This window comes from Cygnus olor, chromosome 1 (genome assembly GCF_009769625.2).
Source record: "Cygnus olor isolate bCygOlo1 chromosome 1, bCygOlo1.pri.v2, whole genome shotgun sequence".
In the NCBI taxonomy this organism is placed as follows: Eukaryota; Metazoa; Chordata; class Aves; order Anseriformes; family Anatidae; genus Cygnus; species Cygnus olor.
In genome coordinates, this window is record NC_049169.1 from 21,532,584 (window position 1) to 21,554,737 (window position 22,154).

At 44.7% G+C, this 22,154-nt stretch overlaps 1 protein-coding gene across 4 annotated transcripts in view; it reads left to right on the forward strand.

The window, feature by feature from the left end:
* The first annotated feature begins 368 nt into the window (after positions 1 to 368).
* TRABD (TraB domain containing) overlaps positions 369 to 22,154 on the forward strand; it is a 33,414-nt gene continuing 11,628 nt past the window's right edge. The window contains exons 1-5 of one of the 4 annotated variants that reach the window (XM_040549458.1): positions 369 to 698; positions 11,776 to 11,838; positions 13,791 to 13,869; positions 16,458 to 16,624; positions 17,531 to 17,671. In XM_040549458.1, the coding sequence (XP_040405392.1) occupies positions 11,815 to 11,838; positions 13,791 to 13,869; positions 16,458 to 16,624; positions 17,531 to 17,671 (411 nt within the window). In that variant the 5' untranslated portion in view covers positions 369 to 698; positions 11,776 to 11,814. Of the gene's footprint in view, positions 1,087 to 1,268; positions 6,259 to 11,775; positions 11,839 to 13,788; positions 13,870 to 16,190; positions 16,328 to 16,457; positions 16,625 to 17,530; positions 17,672 to 22,154 lie in introns of those variants that run through there. The other 3 variants (XM_040549453.1, XM_040549465.1, XM_040549469.1) reach the window with 3 other exon arrangements.

Sequence of the window (22,154 nt, forward strand, 5' to 3'; positions counted from 1 at the left end):
AAATCTGTGAGCAGATGAAAATGCCCAAAGTGAAATTCTCTTCCCAGTCTGCAAGACACTGGATGGCTTTTTGTTTGTTTGTTTGTTTGTTTTCCATAAGTTCAGGGTTTCGTATCTTATGCCTTTACTTGACTATGTGTATTTTGAAAGTCTGTGCTGTCCTTCATACAGCTGCCTGATGTGTGCTTCTACAGCAAGTTGAAACTATTATCACACAAAACGGAAAGTGAAATTCCCAACTGGCTGAACATGTCTGTGCTTGATCGCTACGTGCCACGTGCTGCCAGACCTCAGCCCGGTCCTAAAATAACCCTGAGTAGGATATACACGTGGAGCAAACTATTTAAAACCAGAAAATGTACCACAAATCTGTTCTAGTGAAACTGTATTCAGATGGTAGACGTGTGCTCAGACTGACTGGGTGGTTCAGTCACACTCCCATTGCCCGTGACCCATCCGGAGCAGAGCAGGGCAGGAAGAAGGGCAGTGTCAGACACCAATCGCTATCTGGGAGTCACTTCTGGCACATCTTTCTTGAAACTTTTCCTGATCCACATTTATCTGCGGTTTTAAGTATCGCCAAAGCCCGCCTGTGACCGAGCGGGTTGCACAACCCGGACTTCTGGGTTTCTGTGGTGAAACATTAACCGCCCAGCAGCACAGCTCCGCTGGGCAGGGCGACGCGAGTGGACGAAGCGGTAAGCGGGCAGGGGGGAGCGGCGGGCTGGTCCCGGGGGGCACGGCTCGGTGCCTGCCTTCACCGGGCGCCCCCCGCCGCCTCAGGGCGCTGCCCTCAGGCAGGGCGCACACAGCGCCACGGCCCCGCCATGGCCTCCGCCGGGCCGGCGGCTGCCTGATGGCGGCTGGGCTGTTGGCGAGCCGCACCTGGGAGTTGTAGTCCACCACCCCATTCCCTTTCCACACAACGATCGCTGGTGGACTACATCTCCCAGAGCGCCCCGCGGCCTCCGGCCCTCCCCCTGTATGAATGACTAATGCCGCACGTTGAGCCCCGCGCCGCCACCGCCCCCCCCCCCCGCACCCGGCAGCGCCTCCGCCAGCGGCGGCCCCGGGCGGGCGCCACAGGTGAGGGGGGCCCGGGGAAGGGGCGGGGGGGGTCCCGGCCGGTGCCCCCCCCGGCTGCAGCGTCCCTGCGGCCGCTCCTCGCGGCGTGCGGGGCGCCCCGGCGCTGGGGCTGCCTCAGGGAGCCGGGGGAGGGACGGGCAACGCCTCGGCGGGGGGCTGGCGGCTGGCGGCTGGGGCGTGTTGGGGTTGGGTCCCCTCTGAGCTGCCGGGGGCTTCTCGCGTCGGTGTCGGCTGCGGGATCGGGGTTTGCCCTCCGAAAATAGCGGTGATTAACCCGCGGCCGAAAATAGCCCCAGTGCCCGGCGTGGGCTGGGCGTTTTCCGCCAGCGTGGTGGTCCCGGGGGCCAGGGGGCGGGGAGGGGGCGAGCCTGGCTCGGGCTGGCGCTCGGGAGCAGAGACCTGACTCGGCTTGGTTTGGCTTGGCTCGGCTTGGTTTGGTGCAACTCTGTACGAAGTTGCAGCTGCTGGGCTGGGAAAGCGAGGTGTGCCTCTAAAAGTGAGCTGCTGCTCTGCACGGGTGCCGCTGTCGGTAGCGGTCCCCAAAATCCCGGAGGTGCCGGGGATGGCCTCGTTTCTCCATTTTGTGGAGGTGCCTGGCGGTGCGGGGACCTCTCCGGCTCACGCTCTTTCTTGGAAAGCTAACAGAGAAATGGGAAGAAAAAAAATAATCAGGATTTCAGGATTTTCACTGCTCTATCGTGTAAGGGGGGTAGGCCTTAAGCAGTTGGGGAAAAATAGCCATACGTTTAATTGTCTTAAGCTACGTGAGTTTAAGTGAAAACACTGGGTTATGGTTGCGGCCTTTGTTTGTGCCTTGCCATTAGTGGCTTACGGCGGACTTTCAAGTTTCGAGTTGCTGACTAAATTTGTCAGTCTCAGCAGTGTCTAGCGCTCTGTCTTAACTGTGGGCTCAGATATTGCTTAATTTGGTGACAGGAGAGCTGTAGGTATTTTTCAGTGTGGTCTTCCTTCTACAAGGCAAATATAACGAAATATTGCTGCTGCCACCACCGCAGCTGTGGATAAAACACAGTGGTATTGGCATCTTACTTGCGAGAGACTCATCTGAGTGTGTTTTTTTTAATAGCATTTTCTTCAGAAAACATTCCTTATTTGCTACGTGGCAAAAGTGAAGAGATTTGGGGCAGTCCTAGAAAACTAAAACAAAACAAAAAGAAAGATAGAAGGCCAGAGATAAGAGTGCTCCGGATTTAATGGGAGTGGTTTGTAGCTACAGCTGCCTGGTGTGATATCCAGCACGTACTTTACCAGCCAGTGCTGGTAGGAATTAGGGGCTCGGCAGCTTTCCCTGTCCTGCCAGGGTAAGTCCATGCTGGCTGGAAGCACCAGTTGTCCCTCGCAGAAGATTTGGTACCAGATCACACCAATGTGTTCTGTTAGTAGTGGTTGTTACTGGGTAGGTATTTGCAAACAGGTTTCCAATATGAGTCGGTGCTGAGGTCAGACCTTCAATTGCTGCAGGTTTGTGTAAAGGGCTGCTCAAATCTCAGGTGCTGGGAACAAGTTAGTTAGTACTGTAGTTACGCGTTTGGACTTGAACTCTAGAAGTAGAAGTGATTTCCCCCTCCCCCATCTATAAAATGAGTTTGGGGGGGACATCTGGCTTTTAGTATTAACTGGAATCTAGATTTGTATGAAAACATGCATGTCTTCAGTACCAAATTCTTCCTTTTCTCTTTAAAAAAGAAAATTCAAAGTCAGTGTCTGTGTTCTCTTGCTTCCTCTTGTTCTTTTTTTCCACCTTTGGTTGATGTGCTGTGCATTTTGATTGAAGTCACTGAGGGATGCAGGAACAGCACCTCCATAAGAACCCGAGTGTCTTGGTGACACCACATATCAAGCTGCGGGAGAGATGGCCCTGGAGCTCCAGTAGCTCCTGTCTTCCACTTGCTGCGCCCCGCAGGCTGTCTGCGAAATAACCTTGTCTGTACAGATAACACGGCGTTGATCTGCGTTGAGAGGCGTGTGTCTGTGCAGGAAGGGTGTATGTGCTCGAGAGAGGTCTGCACTGGAGCTGAACAGCAGCACAAACGCTGACAAAGTTGAAAAATGGTCTCCACTCACCTCCGTGGTATGCGTGGAGACTGAATCTTACCTCGCTAGGACTCGTAGCTCGCGTGTTGCACAACTGGGAGCCGTCCTTCAGTACATCCAGACGGTACTGGTGAGACCAAAAAAGGCCTGTGTGTCAGGAAACAGGACCGGGAATTGCTGAAGGAGGGTTTTTGCTTCTTCTGAGGGCAGCAGATAGGAGTAGAAATAATCTTTTGAGGGAAGACCTATTATTCTAATTACTGTTTTTATTGGATTCAGGCAGCTTCACACCGTAAGCAAGTGGTGCAGCAGCCGGGCGGCGTTGCAAGAGGTGGCGTTCCTGGTTAGCGTGTGTCTGTAGGACCGAAGGGTTAGTGTCAGTGGGGGGCTCCTGGCAGCTTGGCTGAAGTTAGCTTGCCTTCCTGGTGCTTTGTCTGGGTTAGGGCTGCCTTGAAACCAGACCTTGGTCCTCCAGCCCCCTGCTGCAGTCAGAGCTGTGTCTCCTGGCTTGCCGCTAGCACGTGAGCCGACATCATGTAGCAATGTTTGCAGCTTTTGTGATCGCCTAATCCCTTTGGAAAAGAGCTGATCACGTTGATCACCTTGATCCCAGCTATTGTTTGGTGACTAGGGTGGAAGGGGCAGGCAGAAGAGCACTGATAAATAATGTATTTGGCAGCTGGTCAAAAATTTGTCCTACAAAATCCCAATTTTACAGTCATAAGGATTGGATTTAAGTGCTCGTAATAAAAGTAATGACTGTGAATGTCTGCCAGTACTCCTGGAACCCGGCTGCTGAGCATGTCACCAGGCAGCCACTAACACAGTGGAATAAAAGTGTAGGCAGAGTTCAACAAGACTTCTGCAACTGTTTTGTGGAAACAGTTGCAAACGTCTTCCAAGCCACCAGCTAGTTGTCCATAGCAGAACTTCTCTGCCCGCCTCCTTTTCTGGCTGCTTGTAGATAATGAATAGAGGGGATGAACAAAATTGCCTCTCATAGGGCTCCGCAGAAACTGTGCGTGCAGCAGCCGTGCAGTTTTCCCATTGCCCTGCTTGGGAGACCTTTGCAGAGAGTTTCCCAGAATCAAGAGTGCTGTTTGGTTGATGGGTTGTTTCGAGTGGCCTGGAGGGAGGAGAGAAGCTGGCTGGATATCTTATCCCAGTCCGCTGATCTAGGAGAGCCTAATAAAATAGGGAAGGGTTGGAACCAAAACTGAATCCAGATGATTCATATGACAATAAAAAAGGAGATCGAGTAAATCTATAGGTTAAGATAGTGCGAGTTTTGGAGTGGCTGACCGGATTTGGGCTGCATCACTTGGGTCTTTCTGCCTCATGTTTCTAAATTTAGCAGCCTCTTTACAGCCTCTTCAATCAGTACAGATTTGTCCCACTGTTTATGCTCAATTCTGCCCTGCATTAGCGTTCTGATTTGCGTCCGATTCATTCAGTTCATCGAGTAGCCCCAGCCAGTCTAACAGCAGCAATTTCTGTAAACACAAACACGGGAATGCCTTCTTGTCTTTCGGTGACAAAGAATGATAGACAGTGTTTTCAGTGCATCAGGGTCCTGGGCCAGATATTCCCATGTTCCAACACCTCCTTTGGAAAGAACTGAATCTAGCTCTCTGACTTTTCTATTTTTGCTTCCAAAGTATGCAAATGGATGTTGGTCCCGGCATGCAGGTACCTGAGTTCAGGCGGCGTACATCAGCACGGTTCACTTTGCAGGAGCGTCTCATTCATGCTCAAAGGGTAAAATCTGTATTTGGAGATGTATGAACTTCTGAGTCATGAGAAACCAGGCCCGCAATCTCCGACCATCTGTGATCACAGAACCAGTTGCTCAGTTAAGTTCCAAAGGCGTGGGTTGTGTCAAAGAAATAAGTGCAATATGTAGAGTAGGTCACCTTGGTGATGGTTTTGGAATAAGCTCCAATTCCTGAATTCGTGGCCGTTGCATTATTTGGCAGCCTCATTTCAGCTGATGCATCCTTCTGAGTACAAGCAGTCTATCAACAGAGAAGAGACACCATTTGGAGCCAGTGTTAGTTTGTTTGTAAACATTACTAAGATTTCTGAGCGTAAGCATGGGAGAAGTCTCATCAGTCTTAAACACTTAGTCTGCTCCCACTGCTGCAGATGGTGCTGAAACAAAGGCGCGGATCCATCGATTGGCTTAGCCTTCCTGGTAGGTTAAATGGGAGCTGTGGAAGATACTTTGTAGGCGTTCCAGATAGTGAGTAACGAGCGTGATGGTTTGTCACTGGGAGAAAGGTTGTATCTTCTGGTCTGAGGTGTTGATACACCTCTTGTGTTTACATAAAATGAGTTGTCCTGTTAATGGGTAGCAGCATTCAAATGAGATGTGTTTATGCAGTGTATAATATATGAGCCTGAAGCACGTAGGCTGTTCCAGCTGAGCCAGATAGCCATCGCTAGAGCACCTGCAGCTTTAGAATATGAAAGGAATGCAGCACGCTGAGTGTATGTAGACATAAGTATGTTTTTATTGCTGTGTCTGAGGAGCAAACAGTCCATCTTCTAGCCAGCAGAACTGGTGTTGGAGATCTGGGTCAGGAGGCTGTTCATGAAACAGGTGTGTGCATGTGCGCGCACCTGTGGTTGGAGTCCAGCACGGGTCAGCTCTGGTTTGGTCGCAGTGTGACCTGTGCGAGGTGTACCAGGTTCTCAGCTCACTGAGAACACCTCCTGTTAGCGCTCACCAGCTTGCTCTTGAAGCAAGTTCAGTCCTCAGCGTAACTCTTTCATTTCCCTCAGTGACTCTATATGAACAAGAATGAGTTATGTTGGCAGGCTGTTGTGAGGAAACCCTGTCCCAAGGATGGGATAGGGGAGCAATCCTCCTTTGAAGGATTTAAAAACAATGGAAAATACACATTGCAAAACTGAAATGCTTAGAAAGCTCCAATAGTCTCCTATGTACTTGCTTAGATACCAAAGGCCGGATTTGTAGATGTATTTAAGTATGCATATGCATCAGTTCCATATTTGCAAAACAGAGAAGTACATATAATCCCATCTCGGAGTTTGCAGGATTAATATTCCACGTACTGAGAGCTGCGGATACCCTCTGCAATGCTGCTGAACGTTGTAAGTATTTAAAGCAACGGTACAAACGGATTTGTTCAAGGGAGGGAAATTTAACTGTAAGAATTGTTGGGTTTCCCTTTCAATACTAGGTGAAACAAGTTGTAGAAGTTTTGCGGCCCATAATTTCGTACTAGTTATTCTGATGATGTCTGCGCGTCACATAGAAATTACGGAACAACTGTATAAGAATGCAGAGAACCTTTATTTCCCTTTTGCAGCCTCAACATGGGGGAAACAAATGCTGTGTCTGATTTTCTGCCTCGCTCAGAAGGAAGAAAATATTCAATAAAAATCTTTTTAAGGAGGAGCTGACTAGCTTGTTGTATAGGTAGGAACATGAGGGATTTTTATAAAAGCTTTTTTTATTGATTCGCTTGAATCATTGTCTGAAGGAAGCAAACTTAGACAAGACAAAGGATCAAATTCAGTCCTACTGTGGGAGGTTACCTCGATGGACTGCCTTTCCATACCTGATGATGTATTTGAATTTTCTCACTGAAGCAAAAAGGAATTAAATAAAATTGAAATAAAATGAGAGGACATTTATTCTTTATTGGCAGATTGTGTTCTAGAGCCTGGAACTATCAATGACAGAGCCCCTGGTTTGTGAGTGTACCCCTTGTCTCTTTGAGACAGGGAGCTACGAGTTTCACATGCCTAAATGTGCAGCTAGAACTGAAACGTTTTGGTCAGCTCAGACTACGCAGTATGAGAAATGAGCCAGTAGTTCGTGAGCAGGTTTCACACAGAGGAAGCTCTGCTGAAGCTGTTCTACCTGAGGAAAGCTGGAAGACTGACATGAAGTAGCATGGCAGGGAGGCCTTTCTCACTCTGCTTTTTGTCAGCCACTGCAGGAGAAAGAAAATAATCCCAGAAGTGTAGGGGAAGGGTATAGTCCCTTTTCCCCAGCACTGTTGTCACTTTGAGTGGTTGCCCTGTGTGCGCAGGTGCGACGAGGAGAAATGGAAATAGGTGCCTGCCAGTAAGATGGTTTTAGTCTTGCAGGTCATTAGGTGTTCTCAAAAACTCCTGTTTCATTACCCGGGCATCTTAAGACTTGAGGAAAGGGCTGTGTTTGTGCATATGTATATACATGAAGAACTGTCTTTTAATCACCCAGTGAATAGAGGGCCCCCTAGGGCTAGTAAAGGTGAAACAAACACAAGAATACCACCTGCTAGAGGGGGAAGAAGGTGGTGAATCAGGGGTTCAATCATCAAGTAGTCCTTTCAGGAAAACTGCAGAGGCAAAACCCGGACTTGCTGCTTCAAAAGGCTCCAGGTCAGGCTCTGTTTTGTTTCTTCTGGCTCCATGAATTTTCTTGGTGGCACTGTCAACGGGAGTTATTCCAGGATAAGGCAGTCTCCTGGTAGATAAAAGAACAGAAATACTTTGTAATCTCTGATCTTTAGGAGTGCCTAGGAGCTACATCTCCCACTCCGTCTGAAAGAAATGCAGCATCGTAGCTAAGATTTTCAGTATGTGACTTATCTGATGAGGGCATCGTACGGGCCTTTGGAGTAGCCGGAGGAGAAGGTTTTGATTAGTTTTGCATGTTCCTGCCAAATCCTATGGTAAGTAGGGGAACTTGAGGTTGAGATCTTGCGGTATATGTATTAGGGAACACAATAAAGAATTGTCCAAACAGCTTATTTTGCCTATGGCTTTACAACCTGTGGTTGAGTTTGCTTCTGTTGCCTGGCAGGTTCTGCCCACTTCCTCTTTTACACCCCTTCCACCCCCTACCCCTAATCTTTGGTAGTCTTGTTTTTTTGTGTGTTTTTTTCCCCCCCCAGGGGAGCGGTGCTGTGCAGACATCCTTCATCGTGACTGAGACTCTTACCTCCCTGCCACATTTGTTTAAAATCCTCCTCTGGGTTAGCAAGCACAGACAAACAGGCACTGCCTAGTTAACTTCCTAAAGAAATAAGAGTAGCTGAACTTTGAAATAAGTAAATAAGCTATAAGGTTGAAAAATCAAGCTCAAAGAGATTTAGAAATGCTTGAATTTTAGTTTTCCAGATGTTTGCCAGGATTTGATCTGAATCAGCACCCTTTTTCTTGCCGTTGGACACGGTGGGAGGAAGTGCTTACAGATTCACATGCTTCAGTTCCTTCTGTCTGTAACAGCAGAGTACATTTAGTCCTTTCTCAGAGGTTTCAGTATTAATATCTCAAGTATTGTGGGATGCAGATATCTTCTCCGAATAAGCAGAGGTACAATGACGGTGGGTTTTCCATGTGGGTGAGCTAGGTCAGCCTGGAGCCCGAGGTACCTGAGTAGTTCCCAGAACATGCGTTCTTTCTCCAATGTTGTTGCTGAGGGTGGTGGCCAGCCCAGTACCTGGCCTTGTCTGTGCTCTGGTGCTGAGGTGTTTTGTGCCTTTTGTGGCTCACGCTAAGCAGGAGCTTGAACACACAGATTTTCATGGCTGTTGTTCAGCTCAGTTTGCTGTCGCCAGCCAGTTGTAGGAATTTTCTTCACGTTGACTGAATAACCTGAGTTCATAAGCATGTCCTGGGGGGGGGGGGGCAGGGAGGAGATCAAAAACAGGTCTTCTGTGTGGAAAACTTCATCTCCAGTGGAAGGTGAAGCAGGTCTAAGCACCTAGGAACCTGCTAGAAGAAAGTGGTGACAGGCTTGCCTGTCCATGTGGCTGGACCAGTCTCCCTCTGCCCCTCATGTCCTTGTGCCATGGGTTCCTTGCAGAGGCCAGGACCCCGTTATGGTGGAGCTGGGAACCGTGCTGACCAGCTTTGCCTTCTCCACAGGTTGTGTGTTTCAGGTAAAAAAAAAAAAAAAAAAAAAGTGCTAATTGTCTTGAGTAAATTCAGAGAAGTGTGCTTTCCAGTATTATATGCATCACTTAACCTGTGGTGAGAGCAGGGTGAGGCTTTCTAAAATGTCACTCACTGGGTGGAAAATCACTTGGTGCTTCTGTGTAGAAGTTTATTCTTCAACTGAAACTCGCAGTTTACTATTTTTAACAGCACTGCTGTCAATAAGAGGCATGTTTTCATACTGAGGTAGGCCTTCAACCAAGCCTAAACTTCAGTTCGTGCTTAGGGTCGTCTAATCCACTGACAGAAAAACACTTCAGTATTTTGCACGTAAACCAACTAAGAGCCAAGTTCAGGGCTGGGTTTCAAAGTGCACCCTGAAGTGATGTAGTTGGATGTCCATTTTTTTTCAGAGGACAACATTGGCTTCAGCAAACCTCTGCTACATGTGGTTCCTTCAGTTCTGCTGCCACAGCGGTTTGCACAGGTATTCGGTCACCGGAGCTTAAAACCCCATGGGGAGGGGAAATTCGTGTCTCTCCAGTTTGGTTTGCTGCACAAGTCCAGGAATAGTTAAACTGGTCCAGCAGAGACAGGACAGGCTCTGGTTTCACCTCAGCCCGCGGTGCCACCAGGAGGCTCCAGCCAGGCCGAGGCATCAGTGGGCTGGCCTGTGCCTGTCCGGGCCATGGGCCCCTTGCTGTGCTTGTGTAGAGCTGTCTGCAGGACACACAAATTGTGAAAATGCTCACAGAGGAAAGAGCAACTCGGCTTCACCCGCCATTTCAGCTTGCTATGATATCCAGCTTTCCTGCAATTGACTCCTTAGAAAGGGGGAAGGCAAGGTCACAGGGTTAAATTTATACAATGCTTTGTAGCAAGAGCGATAGGGCAGTTGAAAAAAAATGTCTTAATGTTGCTTGCACAGGGTTCTTGCATGTTTTGAATAAATGGTGTGTTACTGAACCTTTTGGACTGTGTGCAGCGTGCAGCTTTTGTTTTTACAAGGTTCTTACTTCGCAGCTCAAGAGCTGTGTCTGCAGCTGTTACCTGCTGAGGGTATGGAGCTCTGCTGGGTTTCTTGGGGGTTTTGCTCCGAGGAGTGTGCAAAGCCAGGTTTTTGGTCGCTCTGGGTTTCTCATCTCCTTTGCATCTGTGGTTTCCAGTTTGCTGGTGACCACTAGTATGGGCAATACAAAGGCATGAACTGTTGAAGCCTCTCCGTACCATGTAGAGATCTGCCAGCTGTCTGAATTACGCTTGCATGCAGCTAGCAGTCCAGCCAAATGCTCTTTTTAGAGAAGCATTTTTTAAGCAAAGCTAGAAAGCAATGCAACTTGCTTCAAAATCAAGACTAGAAACCAGGGTGGAGAGCACTGATCAGACTCAGCAAACCTTTTGCATTCGGGGAAAGGGAGGCTTTTGCCACCATGTATGTGCGCTGGAAAATGCATTCACCTGGGTGCCAGGCAGCTTTCCTCTACCTGTGTGCAGGGCAGGAGCCAAATTTGTCCCTCTGCTCCTCAGAGCAGGGCTACAAACGTGTTGTCCCGATATGCTGGCCAGAACTACTGTCTTCTTGACCATCCCTGAGATGCACGTGCAGGAGGAAGAACCAGGTGTCTCGATGAGGTGCTGCTCATTCTCTTTACAGGCAGAGAGAGCAGGGAAGGTGGGAAATCTACTAAAACCTAGCAAGGTGTCACTGGTGTGTGCAAGGCTGCCCAGCACGTGCAGCAAAATTGGTCTGTTGTGTAGTAAAACACCGTTTGTGTGTACGGAACAGGTAAGAAGGAGGTAACCCAAAATGCTGTGGTGTCATTTTCTTCCACAAATGCTTTGATTTTAGCAGAGTAGTTGTGAGAATAAGCAGAATGAGCACTCACCATGAGTTCAGCATCCTGTGCAATTCCCTTGGGATACCATCAAAGTCAAACCCTAGTGCTTTGCCAGCTTCAGGGATACCTTCCGAACTTGAAGACTACATGTGGAAGAATGAGTCTTAAAACAAAGAATGGAAACTATTCACCAAGGGCTTGAAAATGGGATTCCTGGTGTTTTTCACATAGACGTGCTCTCTCTGATGTTCTGGCCCTGACATATTTGTAAGCTCGTATGTGATAACATGACACAGACCAGATAATGCGTGTGGCTTCCTAGTTGAGTATGAAGACTGAGACTGCTTTCCTATTCCTTGCAGCAGTGAAATATAGCTGATTCCTAAAATTCACCTAAGAGCTGTCTTAACACGGTTTGTTTGGACAAGGCAGAGCTACTGACCTGGCTGACCAAGATTTTTGCTTTTGCTGAAACGTTTCGCTGACAGCCACCCTGTGTTTTTGACTGCTTACGAATGAGCTGGAGGAAAAGGGCATTCCTGCAGAATCTAGGACAGCAAAAAAAAAGCAAATTCTGAGTTCCTATGAAATTCATTCTTATTCCAAGTGTTCTGTGTGTGTGGAAAAACAGAGTAATGCTCTGGTTTTAGAGCCAACTCAAAAATTGGATTAATAAAACAATTTAGCTTTACCTTACTGCTTTTTTTTTTCAGCAGTGTTGAAAAGGTGACTTTTGACAAATTTTGAAACATCTTCAGTTTGTTGCTTTTCAGCTTCTGTTAAAGAGTTTATAGAAATGCCTTTGCTTCTCACCTTACCCCCTTCCCAGTTCTTAAATGAATGTTTTGGGTCTTGTAATCAATTTTTAATTCTCATCCGTTTCTTTTACCTTTTACAGTTCTTGTGAGGTTGGTGAAAATAAGTCTGCATTCCAGGGATGCAAGAGGAGCAACAGCCTGAGGTAGGTACTGGAATTGAAGGGGGTTTTCCTCTTGATATAACCGAAGGGAAGGTCAAGACTCTGAATCAGTCCTGTTCATGCTTCAGGAAGGCTTACAAAGTCAGGGATCAAGACTACTGATGTGACGTTATTTTAAGAACAGGGGTGAAGGGCTCAATGCTGTTGTTTTGCCACATTTACATTCTTCTTTTTAGGGTCCTTTTCTCTACAGTTGCAAGAATTAGAAAAGGCCTTCTGTGTTAATTTACTTGTAAGTGAAGCATGGCACAAAACAGGCTAGCCTATTAATTTAAACCATTTGGAGAACACAACTTGATTGTATATAAATGATCTTACTGTACATGGTTTAAGTACCTTGCCAAGTAAACTCAAGTGCTTCTTTCTACATGTTCTGTTCCTCTTCTTTGATATCTATGCCATCTCAAAACCTTTTTCCAGTGTAGTAGGTGAAGTTTAGGAAAAAAATTTTGTTACAAAATGTAAGAATGTGGGTTCATGTGTTAACTTGAAAAAAAAATAAAAAAAAAGGGAGGTGAAAGGCAGACTCCTAATAAGGTCCTTAATGTTTTTTCCACTCCACTGTTGTTATGATGACAAAGCCAGCACAAGTGACAGAGTTAATTCCATATGTTATATTGATACATTTTTTCACAATATTTTTCTGACTAAAGTTACGTATGCAAGCATTAGAGTCAAGCCATATGTTGTGATCAGAATCTGAGCTGGTGTTAAATTAGATCTGTGAGTGTAATTGCAATTTGCAGTTGTCCATGAACAGACGTCGCTTTGTAGTGAAAGGATAATGTGTTGCTGCTTTAAACTTTGTAATGTAGAGATGTACTTTTTGGTGTTACTCCATGAAATGCAATGACAAATTCTGCCTTAATTTCGGTGGGGCCACGGTAAGACATAGAATTTATTGTCTGAAAATTGCTGTCTAGAACAATGGAATATGAGAAGAAAGTACTCTTGTTGAAAGCCTTCAACAATTGGATGTGCTTTTTACATTTCTATTTTAAAACTGACCAGACTAAGTATAAAGTTAATGAAACCAGTCATTCCCACTAAAAAGTTGACATCCTTCAGGAGAGTCTGGCCACCTGCTAATACTCACTAATACTGCCTTTCATTTGGGTAATACTTGAGTCATTATGGATTCACATGTTGTCTCTAACTTTTTGACTTAATGTTGTTAAGGAACTCCAAATTCTCCTGGTAATCATCTTGATTCAGCTTAGAATTAATGCAGTTGCCTAAAGATAGCTTATAGTTGAGCTTTCTTTGATTCTTAAGTCTTTCTGCACTGACTGCTTCTCCAGCTTGGGTGGCATAGGCTGAATTGTTTGAATTCTGTGCATGAGTTTTAAAAATTGCACGTTAGTTACAAATAAGACTGGCTTTGCTAGTCAAAGACCTGGCATATACTTCTAGGGATAGTATTTTAAAGTTTGTCTTTGGAAGTCTTTTCAACTACTATCTTGTCCTGTAGGGAGGAAAAATATGCAGACACTTAATTTCTGATCTTTCTGATTTCTGATGTATATGTGTATTCTTGGGAGGTGATTAATCTGTCAAGCCTGACAAAAGGAATGCTGACTGGTTGGTAGTTAAGTGAAATATGCCATTTGATAAGTAGGAATGGTGTTATCAGTGCACATTCTGATTTCCAACGCACAGAACTATAGTACTGTTAGAGATAAATTTGTTGTTTTTATTCTAGAGTCAGACTTTTTTTTAATTCCATGTCAGGTATAAATACTATCTCTCATACTTATATAGCTAGGAGAAAAACAGTTGTAAAACCACAAATGTTTTGCACTGTTGAGACTGCTTAAATTATTTAGTTGCTTGAATATTGTATGTAGGTTCAAATCGAGCAAACCCACGAGGGAAAAAAATGTATTAAAACACTTCATTATAATTCCCGGCTTCCTTTTGACTTTTTCATACAGGCTGCTGCAGATCCAATGTCCTCCTCTGATGCACCAGAAGATGGACCAAAGGAAACGTCAAGTATATCGCAGAATATCTGTATGTTTCTGGTTTGACTGGGGAGGGTGTGCCACATTGGGAGTATGTTCAGCTAAATGTCCCTGCCTTTTCCTTACCTAGTAAGGATGCAGCTCTTAGCGCAAAAGGGCGATGTGAATGAGGTCATACGTGACTTAATCTGTCCAGCTGGGCCTTTCTACAAATCATGCATAAAAATCAAATTTGAAAGGAGCAATGACCTACTGTATTGATGGTCAGTTCGCTGTTCCCATGCTTTCAAAAAAAAAAAAAAGCAAACCGTTTTTTTATTTAAGAGAGACATTCATTTACTGTTTTAGGCTTGGTCTTTGCTCTGTGAGCCCAAGATAGATAAGTACATGTTTGATTCAGTATTCTGTCATCTAGTGTTAGAATGTGGAATCAGCAGTTACAGATGGAACACTTTGCCCATTCCAACACAGTAATTTTTTTGATATGAAGGCCAAGCCTGCAGGATGTGTGAATAGAAGTATTCCAGCCAAAATTGTCTTGTGAAGCCCAGGAGGACTATCAGCCTTTACCTTTTAGTGATTAGGATCAGATAATGACAGACATTCCTCTCTCAGGAGGAAAAAATAAAGGCTGCTTAGGATTTGCTTTCTGTTTATTGATATAATGTTGTGATGTTAATATATACAGTCTTCCTTTCTGAACAATAGGAACATTCAGATTGTGATTTCTGGCAAATAATAGGCGAAGAACCACCTTAGGGCAAATTAGCATGCAACATTATTATAACGCTGAGGTTGCTGAATAATCCCTTGGGACTGCAAATTGGAGAAGAAAATCATGGGAGCGAACAGAGCCTTAAGTAAAGCTATGGGAAAGGAATTCAGACCTAAAGAAGCAAATTAATTTGTTGCTTTTTTTCCTCTATATATGAGTTTGGTTTCATAAAAAACTGTAACTGCTCCTGAGAATGTTTTCCTTGAATATATCCTTACTGATAACATCCGTTACTTCACTGTTATAATGTTTTTTCTTCACACGAAACGTAATTCAGTCTGGTTCTGAATATATGTATGAGGTGGAGGCTGGAAAAATTAACAGGAAAGGAAGTCCTTTAAGGGTTACTGAATATGTAGAAACCACTTTCAGCTCAGGGAATCTGAACCATAAGTGGCTGGAGGTGCTAGGTATTTGGAGAAAGTATCATGCATGCTTCCCTGTTTCTTATACTCTTCCATAGATACCCTCTTTTGACTGCTGTGGGAGACAAGAAACTTGATTAGGTAGATTTTGGTTGCTCTAAATAGCTGCTTTTATGACTGTGTGACTGAGAGTGCTACAAATGCAATGGCCTTACCCCTTCTCCTTCCTTTTACAGTCATGTCTTCCCCACCGCCTCCTTAGCATCACCATCTGCTTTGGCAGCAACATGGTCTTCGATCAGACCATACTGATTGCAACACACCATGTTCTTGGGTATTGACCAGGAAGTAGTAGGCTGCTAAAATGCTAACTAAAAGGATGTTGGAGGGTGGCTTTTGTTCTGTTTTGGTTTGGTTTTGGCATAAAGTCCTGTGAGATATTTGGTGTACTTATGTTGCCCCAGATCTGTCCTACAGAGTCATGAGAAGAAAGAATATATAGTGGGAGGCTGTAATTTTTCTCCGCTTTTCTCATCCCACCTGTAAACTGCTTGCTAACCTTTTTCTGCTGGGACTATGATCCTATTCCTAGATTCTGCTGTTTCAAACCTCTGCTAACTTCTGCAGCAGCTTGCCACAGAGTTGGTTGAAAAGAAAACTCTATTTTCCTATTTGATACTTTTTTTTTTTTTAAGTTCCATTATAACTTCAAGAAAACTCACACAAAGTTACTGTATTTTCTGCTGATGTAAAATTGAAGCTTCTCCATCTCAGTTGATTAGGCTTTCTGGCATTTCACAAGCAACTGTGATGGAATCAATAGATCTTCCAGTTTTCCATTGCAAGCTTTTTACAGATGGCCTGAATTCATGTTGTACCGTTCGGGTCTTAATCAGTTTATTGTTGAAACCAGAGAAGAACCACTGATTTCCTGACCCAAGTGCCTGTTAAGGTTTAATTGCCAATTGTATACTGATCCCTGGTGTGTTAGCCACACAAAAGGCTAAGGCTGGTACTGGAAGGTATCCTACATGCTCCATCCAGTACGTACAGGCGACTTTACCAGCGTATTTGTACCAGTATACATATGTTGCTGTTGTTTATACAGATAAAATTACGAAAGGGAACGTTTTTGTTCTAGAATTTAAAAAATGCTTTTTTTTTTCCCGATCTAGTGTATACCTTTTCTAAGTATTCTTTGCTTCTCTATCCACCTCACCTGCCACACAGCTTCTCTCTTTCCCTTACTGAACTGCGTGGACAACCTGTCCCAGTGTCCACAGGGTAGGAAACCTGGACTGAGACCCATGCTTGGAGGCAGCCTCTCCAGTGGTGGCACTCTCAATGATGTAGCCTCAGAATTGAATGTAAGATTACAGTGGTAAATCATGGCCTTTTAGCTCTGCTCTGCTGTTTAGTGGTGACATTTTTATTTTCTGTCCTTTTTACTTGCATTTCATAGTCATGTGCTCTTTTCTTTTTTCTTGACCTTTCTAGCTGATGCAGAGGCATTTAAAATCCTTCTGGAGATGAAGATGAAGAAGAGGCAGAAAAAACCTTCTCTACCGAGCACTGTGACTGAGCTCGACACCGAGGATGGTTCTAAGGTGTATGTGGTTGGAACAGCCCACTTCAGTGACAGCAGCAAAAAGGATGTAGTGAAGGTAGATATGAAGTGGGACCCTTTCAGCAGTGTGGCGTTAATGTTCTTAACTTATTGTGAAGTATGTCACAAAGCAGAACAAAGTCCAGCTCTCTGACTTGTTTTTTTGCAACCTCCAGGTTCTGTTTCTCAAAGTAGGTGTTGGAGGGCTGACAGCACAGTGGGGTGAACTAAAAGATACCCGTATCATCTTAGCAATTTTTTTGTGCAATATGTTGCTTTCCAATCCCAGTTTTTTCTTTTTGTCCTCTAAAGAATATGGAGTAACACCAGCAATGTGTCTGCATGCTTACTGCGATGGGAATGTGCTGAGAGCATGCAAAGCCTAGAACAGAAAGGAATTCTCAGCTTCTTTGTGCATGGGATGTATAATGAGTTGTAAAACCATGCTGCCCAAAACTTGAGAATGGAGTCCAATGTACAAGTAGCTCTGAAGCACTAGTAAAAGTAGGAGCTGGTTCATACTGTACCTCATGCAGCGTCTGCAGTTTAGACTGGCTTTATTCTCCGGGTGCCAGAAGGAGAGGAATCCTGTGCCAGAACCATCAACTCTGGCTCTTAAAAAGCTTATTCTAAATCAGATTGCAATTGGTCACAAATTACAGTTAAAGGGACTTTGCTAATGTGAAAGAAGGAAGCTGAACATCTTGATTTATTTTTTCCCCAGCATAATTTTTCTCCCTCTTATTGTCCCAAAGCATCCAGTAGCTAAATCAATTCACTCTCATTTTCTTCCTTTGTTTTTCTTAATAAATAGCTATTTGGTGGACTCTTACCCTTTCATTGCTATTTTAATTAAAATGATTGTTGGAATGTGCTTTTAGGTCCTTTTTCTCATGAAAGTATCAATATTGGCTATGCTTCTCTTTAATCTTTCCTAAATTGGTGTACATAAAATCTTTTTCAGACAATACAAGAAGTACAGCCTGATGTGGTTGTGGTGGAGCTGTGCCAGTACAGAGTTTCCATGTTAAAGATGGATGAAAAGACATTACTAAAAGAAGCTAAAGAAATAAATCTGGAAAAACTGCAACAAGCTATAAAGCAGGTATGGTTCCTGCAGTGAGAATTAAAGGTTTGTGCTGGGAGCGGTTTTGTCAAGTTACAACTAAAAACACTGTTCCCACCAGCTGGGAACCCAATGGTGTTCACCAGGGTGGACCTAGAAGTTCACTTACCACCTGGAGGGTACCATTACTGTGGCAAAGTTAAGTGTGGTGTTTTGTTTTTAGCTGCAATGTTGAGGGTTTAAGTTGCACTACAGGATCGTATTGGACAGATGTTGACCTCAGGAGGACTCTTCTGTGTTTAACAGGTGTTCTGCTGGCAGGACACAAGTTTAAGTATTTAATTGTAGTGCTCCACTAGTCCGTTTAAATAGGGCTGCTATCCCGGCAATCTGCAACTGTATCACGAGTGTTCAAGGAGCACTTAATTTTGATACTGTCTGCAGGGACCTGGTTAGTTGCATTCCTCTATCTTAGTGTATTTCTCTTTGTGTCTTTTTATTCCATTCCACTCATTTTCTGAGTAGTTCCTCATTGGCTGTAGGTCTTGATGAAGACTTCTGAAAAAGCTGGGCAGAAAAGAGTAGATTATTATTATTCAAACTACAGATGGTCTGGCAGTTTAGTGCTGTTTTGGATGTGTGAGTGCAAAACAAGTTTTGTCCTGTAGTTCTCAGTTTCACCTTGTTAGCTTGTATTTAAGTAATTTTAAGTTAAGCCCAGAGAAGGAGCATGAAGTTGATTTTTAAATGGTGATGGGATATTTGAGTGGAATGGTAGCATCTGGGCAAGTCAAAAGTTTTTTCCAGCGTCCAGTTGAATGAACAAGTTCATAAGTTGTTATTTTTATTGATGTCGTTGGGAAATTTCCAGGATTGCAGCTCTTGTAGGAATATAATTCTTCTATGTAGGAAGTGTGTGGAGTGGCTAGGGACAAGTGTGCTGTGTTTAACGTGTTTTTGTTTGTGTACATGCACGTAGTGTTTCAGTGCAGTCTTTCTGACCCATACAGTTAGGCAATAATGTGCATTTCCTGTTTTCTTTCCTTATGTTCTATCAAAGGATAGAAGATTGCAAAACATTAGCATATTGCATGAATTATTGCATCCATCTGTTTATTTGGGGGAAAGTGGACGGTTTTAATGCATGTAACCAAAATAATGCATCTTCACAACAATCAGAGCAGAATAGTATATTTTGACCTGGTAAACAAGCATGGAAGCTTTTTTTTTTTATTTTTAGTCAAAGCTAAATGCAGTTTTTGCTGTATTAAGTTTTTTTTCTCTCTGTTAAGAGGAAAAGGGCAATAAAAATAGAATAGCAGACTTTTTTTTCTCTGTTGTAAATTCATGATGGCAGCTTTGTAAGTAGCACTTCCTACCACGACTGGAAGTGATCCTCTGTGTAGCCAGTAGGAACCGCAGGCTGTGTTGGCTCCAAAACCAGAGAAAAACACAAGGATCTTTCCTATTGTCACAGCTCAATCTTAATGTCTTTCCTCACAAGGGATAATGCAAATAATAACAGATTAACAAATAAAAACTTACCATCCAGGCCCAGAAGTTACACCAGAAGTCAAAACTGCTTGTTACTGTCATCCTGGAATACCAAATCAGTAAAAAAAAAAAAAAAAAGTGTCTTTTTGTAATTGCTTGTATAAACTTTAAGCAGTAAAATTACATTTTATTAGTTGTAACCCAAGTTGGAAAGTGAAGAGAGTGTTAAGATGAAACTGTTGCACGCTTGCAGTGGATCTCTGGTATTCACAGCTTATCCAACAACTGCTGTGGGTTAAAAAGAGCCTCCCTCCAGCCCCACCTCCGATTTCAAAACCCTTACTGCGGTTTGCAGAGAGCCACCTGTTTGCTTTCCATTAAGCAAAGCAACCTAGTGCAGACTGGGATCTGGCTCAAATCTGGATTGCCTGAACTGCAGAGTAACAGTTGGCTTAAATCAAACTGGTAAGGCTGGTTTTGTCGTCTCTTCTCCCCGGCTTCATGTTTCCGCTGTCCTCTGTCCATAGCAGAGCTCACGGGAGCATGTGGCAGCCTGAATAAGGCTTGCTTTTTAGCTGCGTTATGTCCCTACGTGGCTGTCTGCTGGTCCTGGCACAAAGAAGAAGGCAGGAAACCTTATTCTTTGCTGCCACCAGCCCTCTTTCTCCTTTGCCAAAACCTTAGATCAACCTGACTTGTTTTTATAACCTACTACTTTAGGATGAAGTTACCTGTGCAGGAATACATCATGATTTTTATTATGCTTCTGGCCGGTGAAAAAACCTCTTGCACAGCATAATACGTCCCTCTGTGCTTAGGTAACCTACAGGACTATCTGTTAAATAAAATACACTGCAAGTTGGTAGGTGAAGAGTATATCCATACAGACCCACGGGGGCTGCAGTCACTTGTGCCTTAAGTCTAACCTCCAGTGGATTTGCAGCAGTAGGGAAAGCAGTTCCAGTTTCCATGTAGCCAGGTTGTGTTTGTACAGGGCTGCATCCGTGCCATTTAGTGTTGGTTTTATTTTTTTTCTTAAAGAAGAAATCCGGCGGCCTAAAATACACGCTGCTTGTTTCTGCCCGCAGTTCTGCAGTTACCGTGTTGGATCTGTAACTTGTTACAGAGTCAGGGTAGCTGCAAGCCCTGCTGCTCAGGCTGTGTTCTCCATACATAGCAGAAGCGCGGCTGTGCTGAGCCTGAGGGAAGGTTTGTGTCCTCCAGAAGGCCTCTGACAGTTGCCAATAGCAGATGCCTGGAGAAAAGCATCAGAACCTGCAGTCGTACTTTGCCAGGGTATTATTCCTCTCTTCTCCCGTCCTACTCGCTGTCCCCACACTAGTCATGGTGTCAGCTATGCTCTTATCTTGCTCAGTCATCTGTTCCCAAACCTCAGGAGTGTGCAGTGTTTAACCTCTTCCCCTACGCTTGGTATTTCTTTTGCACATTTACTGGTTCACATATTTTGTCCTCAAGGCACAAGTCCAATTAAGATGGTACAGTAGCACGTGTTTCTCTTTTGTTCCTTTCCTGATAATCCGTCTCGTTTTTCTCGCTTTCTGACTGTGGAATGCCAGGCTGATAAAACTGGTATTTCACATCCTCTGCCCTGTGTGCTAATAGCTCTGCATTCCTCTGCCTGTGCAGTTGTTTCCTTCTGTACGTGCACTGCTTTGTGTTTGTGGCTGTCGCATCTAACCTGTGAACTGTGGGTGCCAGCCACGCAGGATTTATTGCTCTCCTGTGGTCATCTTTCCTTTATCAGGTGTGGAATAATCTGGTATTGCTAAAAACCTCTCTGTGTTTTGCTCCCACTGTTATTCCTGCATTTTGCTCTTTATCCCCAGTACTTTCTGGCTGGCCGGTTGGTGCTGGTTGCTGCTCCGTACTGCTGCCTGTCACCTTTTATCTCGGTGATGCTGAGCAAATATGGCAGGCACTGAGTCTCATGCAGGTTAAGCTCAGAAACGGCTCAGACACGTTTCAGAGATGCAGCCCTTTGTTAGCCATCACTGTGTAAAATGCAGACTTCGAATACTTGATCCTGAAGGGTGTGTGAGCCCACAAATGACCTCAGGCTGCATTTTCTTCTTTTTCTTTAGGTTGTTTTTTCTGAACTTCTGGAAACCCTTGTCTCCGAGACTTTTCTCGGTCTCGAGGATGCTGAAGACCTTTCTTTTCCCTGCTCTCTTTCTTCCTCATCTCTCCCCAGGAGCCCAGTGCCCCGTCTTTCTGCTTAGCGTATTCATTTGGTGGCGACTGCACGACAGTCAGTTGTTCCTGTAACACACCTTGCTTGCTGCTTTGTAGCACGGGGAAGCAGATGCACAACTGGCTTTGAAAACAGCTGCTCTGTTCTGCCAGTTCTGGTCCTTCGTGACTCTTGAATCTGCTTATCTGCAGAAACTGCCTACGACTTGTGGAGAGGTGGTGTAAGCATCAAAGCTTGCGCTGGCTGGGTTGTTTGAGCGTGTCCATGGGAGCAGGGAGGGGAGACCAGGACCTTCCCCTGGTACCTTCAGGCAGTCTTGTTCACTCAAGCTGTCCGATGTAACCTCATCTTTAGTCACATGAAGCTGCTGGTAGAGCAGGAAATGTTCCTTTTGGTAGCGGTACGGACTGATGCCAAATTGAAGGAGATGTGTAACCAGGGATGGGTTGCTCTTGGAGACAGCTAACGCTCAGCCACTCGGTCTTTGCCGTAAGAACAAAGTTGGGTGCAGGACAGCCGGAGCTGGACAGAACAGCTCTGGATGGATTTCCAATGTTGTATTCATCCCTGTTTGAAAGGCTAGGAAAGGGAAATTTTGCTTAAATATATGTAGGAGATTCTTCCTCTTGTTAATAAAGAACTCTGGACTTTAAGTCTCTATTTTATTATAGATTTTGTGCAAGGAGGAGCCTTCAGTGTGCTTGTGGGAGTGCGTCAGACACAAGACTGAGGTTTTCCTTCTAAGGTTTCATGTGCTGAAGTCGTGCACATCAAATTCTTGTACAACCCTGAGTTTTCTGTGTTCCTGCAGACCTG